The 6,520-nt window shown below is 39.3% G+C and overlaps 1 protein-coding gene across 1 annotated transcript; it reads right to left on the bottom strand.

Annotated features, from left to right (window-relative positions):
- Positions 1–3,903: 3,903 nt before the first annotated feature.
- LOC109008736 (inactive protein RESTRICTED TEV MOVEMENT 2-like) lies at positions 3,904–6,079 on the bottom strand. Its single transcript, XM_018988939.2, has 2 exons — positions 5,853–6,079; positions 3,904–4,862 (listed from the first exon to the last, which is right to left on the bottom strand). Exons 1-2 carry the CDS (start codon positions 5,956–5,958, stop codon positions 3,952–3,954), a joined length of 1,017 nt encoding a protein of 338 aa, XP_018844484.1. The 5' UTR covers positions 5,959–6,079; the 3' UTR covers positions 3,904–3,951.
- Between the last annotated feature and the right edge of the window lie 441 nt (positions 6,080–6,520).

The raw sequence follows: 6,520 nt of genomic DNA, 5'->3' as shown, positions 1-6,520 counted from the left end.
TCACCCCTACGGCATCACTCCACTACATGGAGTACACTCCACGTGTACTCCCTTCACATTACTCTACGCCACACAGAGTACACTCTACATGTACTCTTCCCGTTCCACATAACGCCACACCACCATTACAACACGTACTCCATAACCACACTTCGCAACTACGACCAACACTTCATAGCGCGCTACAGATACTTCCAACACTTCACATACACAGCACGTCACATCTCCATACTACACAGCAAACTCCTCAATACTAAAAGCACAGTCCACAAGTCCACAACCTAACCAACCAACTAACATTTAATATAAATAATGAGGGCTAAAGGATTATACCATCGACGGGATAACCCGTGCGTTGCTCATTGACCTTCACAGTCGATGATGTCGGAAGGTTCGTACATAGCGGCTAACCCAAGTACGGTGGCTGTTTGGGCGCTTGGATAGCTAAGTGTGGTCTTGGAAGGGCTCATGGTGGCCTTGTGATGGTGGTAAGGAGCGTAACACGGTGGATCTAGGCGTGTATAGTGGCGGTCAGCCACGCGTAGTGGCTGTCCATCACGTGTAGTGGTTGTCCACCACATAAAGTGGCGGTTTGGGCTTAGGGCTAGGCTAGGGGAGGCCAAGGGAGGCTGAGGTTGGTCTTCATGGTGGCTAGGGTGGCGGAGCACGACGAAGCCGTGGGTTTCCAAGGGGAACCCATGTGCTTAAGGCATGGAATGGAGGGGGAAGCTTGGCTGGTCGTGGCCTAGCCATGGGAGGCCTAGGGTGTTGCTGGTGGAGTTGTGGTGGCGTCGGGGTGGCGCCACGGTGGCCTACGGCGGCGCGTTGAGCTTGGGAGGGAGGGAGACTTTGTGAGAGAGAGTGGGCATGCATGAGGGGTAGATCGGGGTCATGGGTGGTTGGGGTATATTGATGGTGGCTAGAGGAGGCTCATGACTGTGGCTGGACACCGTGGGTGGCGGCGCACAGTGGTGGAAGTGGGAGAACCAGTGTGTGAGGGAGGTGGACTTCGTGGGGACAAACGACAGGGAGATGGAGGCCAAGCTCACTGGAGGAGGATTGGCCGGTGGGAGGGGAGGCTACCATGGAGGTGGTGGCGCCAGAGGATGGCACACGGTGGTGCAACAACATCAAACCCATTCAGGCTGTGCACTGTCGAGAGAGAAGAAGAGAGAGCATGAGAGAGGGAGATCAGTGTGGGGGACTCGCCGGAGTGAGGTGGTGCCGGTGGAAGAGGCGGTGAGGCTAACTGGTGCACGGCGACGCCGGCTGAGCAGAGGAATAATCGGCTTGGAGAGGTGCAGCGTACCGCGTACGCGTGAGCTGAGGGAGGAGAGAGAGAGAGAGGGGGGAGGGAAAAGTGAGGGAGAAGGAAGAGGGGTTTGGGTATTTAACCTAGTCCCTTCGTCTTGGGATCTGTAAAACGATCTAACGGTGGGGGATTAAAATACTGATTTGAAAATGAGTAAACATTAACTTAATTAAAAACACTAACAGGAATTAAGGTAGAATATTATTTAAACTAAAATTTAGTATATAAAATAAAATTTCTTCATCATTAATAAAATGATGAAGTCTTATTTAACATCTTTAAAAGAATAAAACCATTTAATTTAATTAGAGTTTTAAACATAATTTAAATCCCATAATGTTTTAAATAACTGGAATCATTTATATAAAAATATTCCTCACAATTATAATATTTTTGGAGCTCTTTTAAAGATATTATAATTGAGTTATTTAAAATATTCTTAGTTAAATACAATGAGAATATTCCATTTAAAATACACAACTTCGAAACACAAAACTTGCTTTAGAAATCACATAGTATCTTAAAAAACTCGCCATCGGAGTTCGGCACGCATAACGGGACTCGCAGTTGTTAGAGAGAAGGAACGGACTATTGCATAATTTTGCCCTCGGGATTTGCTAACGTTAGAAAGAAGAAGTCTTACGTAAAAAAGAAAGAATGTACGTTAGAAGGATGGAGCGGGGTGTTACAGGATCATTTGATGCAAATCTTATGATAATTCTCATAAGGCAAGTTCTGATTAAGATCACGTGATTAAGAAAAATTAAGATGTTTTTATGAAAAGCTAAAGTCTTTGTTACAAGTCTTTTGAAAATAGTCAAGTGCACAAGTCAAGTACATGTCCATGCACACATTTCATGATATACCTTTTGTATGCTTGTGTTAACTGTGGTATATTGTGTGATTACTTGTTGAGATTTCTAGAAATCTTATTGTGGTAGTTTCCACTACCATTCTCCAACCGGAATGGTAGAAGTTGTTACAGGTATCCCGAATACCCAAGAAACATGAACCCAGATAGTTTCTTGATAGAGGATGAGTACGCTGTTCAGGCTTGTCATGACTATACTGCTAACGCATTAAAATATACTGTTAAGCTTCTGAGGGAGATCCTAAATAGTATTAGTGAGATCGAGATCGATGCTACGATCTATCAACCATCTAAGAATATGAAGTTTTGGTGGAATATGGACCAGTTATCTACTTATCTGGAGCGAGCCTCAAAGGCCTCGGCTAACACAAAGGCAATGTAGGTTTGATACCGCTCGAGCCTCAGCAATCCCATGGGGTCTTTTGGTGTCTGTCTCCCGATGGGACAATGGTTACGAATAGTACGAGAACTTAAGTTATTTTGTGAAAAAAACAAGAAAAAGGAAAAGTAGTACTTAATGGTTTTAGACCTCAACTTTTGTGAAACTATGTTTTGAGGTGGTTCTGTGTTTTGGGAGTTTTAAACTATACTCTATGATTTGGGATATTATATCTTTATGATACATGTTTATGTTTTGGGCAATGTTTGGGATATGAGATTAGTATGGTGCCATGTGCTTTGCAATTGCTTATCGCATTGCTTAGTTTATACGACCTTTACTATTTTTCCGTTGCTATGTTATTGTATACTGCTAGTATACTTAGGTGCATAACATATTATCTGTCATGTAAGAGAGGTGTGTAGCCTTGTGTTATATGTCTCGGTGTCTCAGTTACCATCCAATCCCAAGCAGGGGCTGGGGGCGTCACAGGGTATGTCGTGTAAAGTGTCGGAACAAGCTAAGTAGTTGGACAGGTTGTATGAAATGTCATTTTGTATGAGTTTGAGTTGGAAGTATTGGAGTATGGAACTTGTTTACACAAGCTGGTGTTGGTGGATTATATGTTGATCTTAGGTGATAAAAGGGGTATGGTATAATCACTTGTGACCATTTTAGGCACACATTTACTACATAGATAGATACAAGAGCACATGTGACCATGAGTTGCACATCCGATGCCCTGACATAATCCTATTCTTTATGGTAAAGGAGAGTCAGAGGCATCAAATTAATACAATTACTTTTCTTTCTGGATAACATGAGAGGGGAAATCTGTGAACACTAATGAAATAGTTTATGAATAGTAGTGAAATGATTTAAATTAATATATTAATTTATGGGGTTTTGAAAAAGGAGAGAAAAAATTGAATAAAATATTATTAGCATAAAATATTTTTATATTACTTTTGTTTTGAGATTTGAAAATGTTGAATTTGTATTTTGTTTGGAAGTTTGGAAAAGTTGTAATAATTAGGTAATGAGTTAGATGAATAAGTTGAAAATTTAAAAATTTGAAATTGAAAAGTGTTTGTGTTTGAATAATGTTTACATGTTGAGATGAGATGGAATTGGATGAGATGGGTTGAGACATCTATGAAACCAAACAGAACCAAGTCAATAAATTAATGAGACGCTACTGGTAATTTGAAGGAAATTCTATGTTTTCTCGGCACGAGAAAATCATATCATAATCGAAAGAATTTGGAAGAAACCATCGATTTGAAGTGATCAATATATATATATATATATATATATATATATATATATATTCATTTCATTCGTTTGCATTTAAATGCAATGCATCCAAGTTATTCAAATTTAACATTCCTAGAATTGAGTTTTAGATCCCTCCGAAGGCTTCGTTGCCTTTTTAAGATGGAGCACGAGCACCAAAGCAAGTAATGCAGCCACAACAAAGTTTATCAATTTCTTTGGCTGTTTCACCTCCAAAACTAAACGCCTAGCAGCTTGCTTATAATTCTCCATGCTAGATTTACCACTAGAAATTGATCCTTTGTCCATCTTCGTAGCATTCTTGATCGAGTCGCCAAGAGTACTCTCATGCTTTTTATCACTTCCTGCGTTGGAGACATTTTTAGTTTCTTCCAGCCCACCATTTTTAGTCTCTGAATCCACTACTGTGCTCTTCCTCTTTTCTGAATAGATGGGCTCTTCCTTCCCTGGTTTCTTTCCGGAAGTCATGTTGGCATCCTCCACTGTGCTACTTTTTCCATCTGTGCTGCGGGGTTCCTTCTCCTTCTCCTTCTCCGGTACATTTTGAGGAACGCTGTTAGCTGGCGCTGCAACGCTAGTCTTCCCAGTTGTATCGTTTGCCTCCTCTTTCTTGGATGTCTTTCTAGTAGTGTAAGCAGTTGCTTGCGCAGCAGGTTTCCCATTCGTACGTTTATCCGAAGTGGCCTTTGAAGGAACTTCTTGAGCAGCATCTCCTTGATCACTCTTCTGATCAGCAAATTTTGTCTCACTTTTGAACTTTTCTTGTGACTTTGCAGGTAGTTTTGCATCTTCTTGTGGTTTGGCCGGAGTGATCGCTTTCGGATGTTTAATGTAAAGCGTGCCTCCTTCGAACTTTGCAGTGATTTTATTGGTTTCCACATCTGATGGGATGGATAATTCCTTTTGGAAACGCCGCCATTTGTCGTTGCCAAGCGAGCGTTCGCCGCTGACCCTAAGATTCCGAGATGAAGTTATTTGAACTCTTAATTGTTCCTTGCTAAAACCTGCATAATCGAGATTGACATGGTTAATTAAATAATGAAATTTATCAGAAGTTGCGTTCATATTTCCTTTTTTTGTGTGTTCTAATTAAGGCGTGTATCATGTATAAAAGATTTACTTTTTGAGCGTTTCCTGGGATCCTTTTTTTCATTTATATTATTCCTTTACATTGAATCCTATTTTCACACTACTTTTGGCGAAAGGGTTGGGTAACCTTATAATTTTTTAATTCAATGGTAGAGAGAGGGGGGTTTCGAACCCATGTTCTCCATTTGGGTAACGTTTAAATTATCGTGAATTAATTTAATTATAACCAAAAGTCACATACCTTAATTTTTTTATTAACTAAATTCGTTCTTATAATAAATCATGTGCTTTAAGTAAAGAGCTCAAAGGACATAGATAATAGCAACTTCATAATAATCTAAATAAAGCATATCTTTTTTGTTTTCCGAAGTTGGAAAGCAAGTATTTAGCATACAATCGGGTGAAACATATTTAAAACAAATAAAAAAGAAAGAAAATTAAATTGCTGAAATGATAGAATATTAAATATATACATATATATATAAATATAATATATATATATAGTAGTCTGCTGGGTTTATAGTTTGCATGTAGGAAGAAAAGTTAGGGAATACTTTGAAAAATATATACAAGTTTTTGGGAAAAGTTGAAATTAATAAGATAGTTAATATTCTTATATTAATTCCTCAAGTATGAATTAGTCGCCCAAAACATAAAATACATAACCTAATAATTGTGAACCAAAGAGTGAAATAAATAATTCACTAATAACTGGCGCATGCTGCATGCACTTTCATATTCGCAGAACTCTGAAATCGTAAGCTTCGTCAGTTTGTATTTCAAGAAGCAGTTATTGGATGCCAATGCTTCATGCCTTGCTCAGCCAATAATTCAGAGAAACTCTTAAGAAAATAAGCATGACTATGAAGTATGAACAGTACTCGATGGAATTAGAAAGTACTGACCTGGTAGCAGGACAATTAAAGTATCAAATCCCTCCTCTCTAGCCCACTCCGTTTGGGGTTCAAAATCCTCATAAACACGATCAACAGCACGAGGCTTGGCATCCATCTAATTAGCTTTTCTTTTTTTCTGATGTTTTGAAACTATTTGTAGCGGATAATTCCGGATGGAAATGAAAGCTCAGATATGTTGTTTTTATACACATAAGGGACGATTGAAGATTGGATCGTGATTCAGGCTTCTGATCGAGTTTTCTTTGGACTTCGTTATTCCTTTCTCAACCTAGCTACTTATCGTTCATGTGCATGTTTAGAGTTCTGTTTAGACCTTTCGGTTCTTTGACAAATCAAATATCCCTTGCTCACGTAGAGGTCACTTCATGCAGAAGCAAAGTGAAGGTTCTTTGTCCCTTCTCATACGCATTTTGGAAATTTCTTGTCATAATATCTTCCTTGGACGAGCAGCCAATTAAGTTGTGATCAGAGATGATTCCATATTCCGATTCATGCATCGCCGAAGTTAATTGATAACTCTTGCAACTACATATGACCAAAAGTACGTTTTACAAGAGAATTAAATAAACACTGTTTGTGAATGACATAATATTAGGGTAGAGTGGACCCTAACATAAGAAACAATAGATCATTCACATTGTGTTTTTTTCTCCAAA

Source organism: Juglans regia, chromosome 4 (genome assembly GCF_001411555.2).
Source record: "Juglans regia cultivar Chandler chromosome 4, Walnut 2.0, whole genome shotgun sequence".
NCBI lineage: Eukaryota > Viridiplantae > Streptophyta > Magnoliopsida > Fagales > Juglandaceae > Juglans > Juglans regia.
Note: the sequence above shows the minus strand (reverse complement) of the source record. Positions and strands in the feature narration are given on the sequence as shown.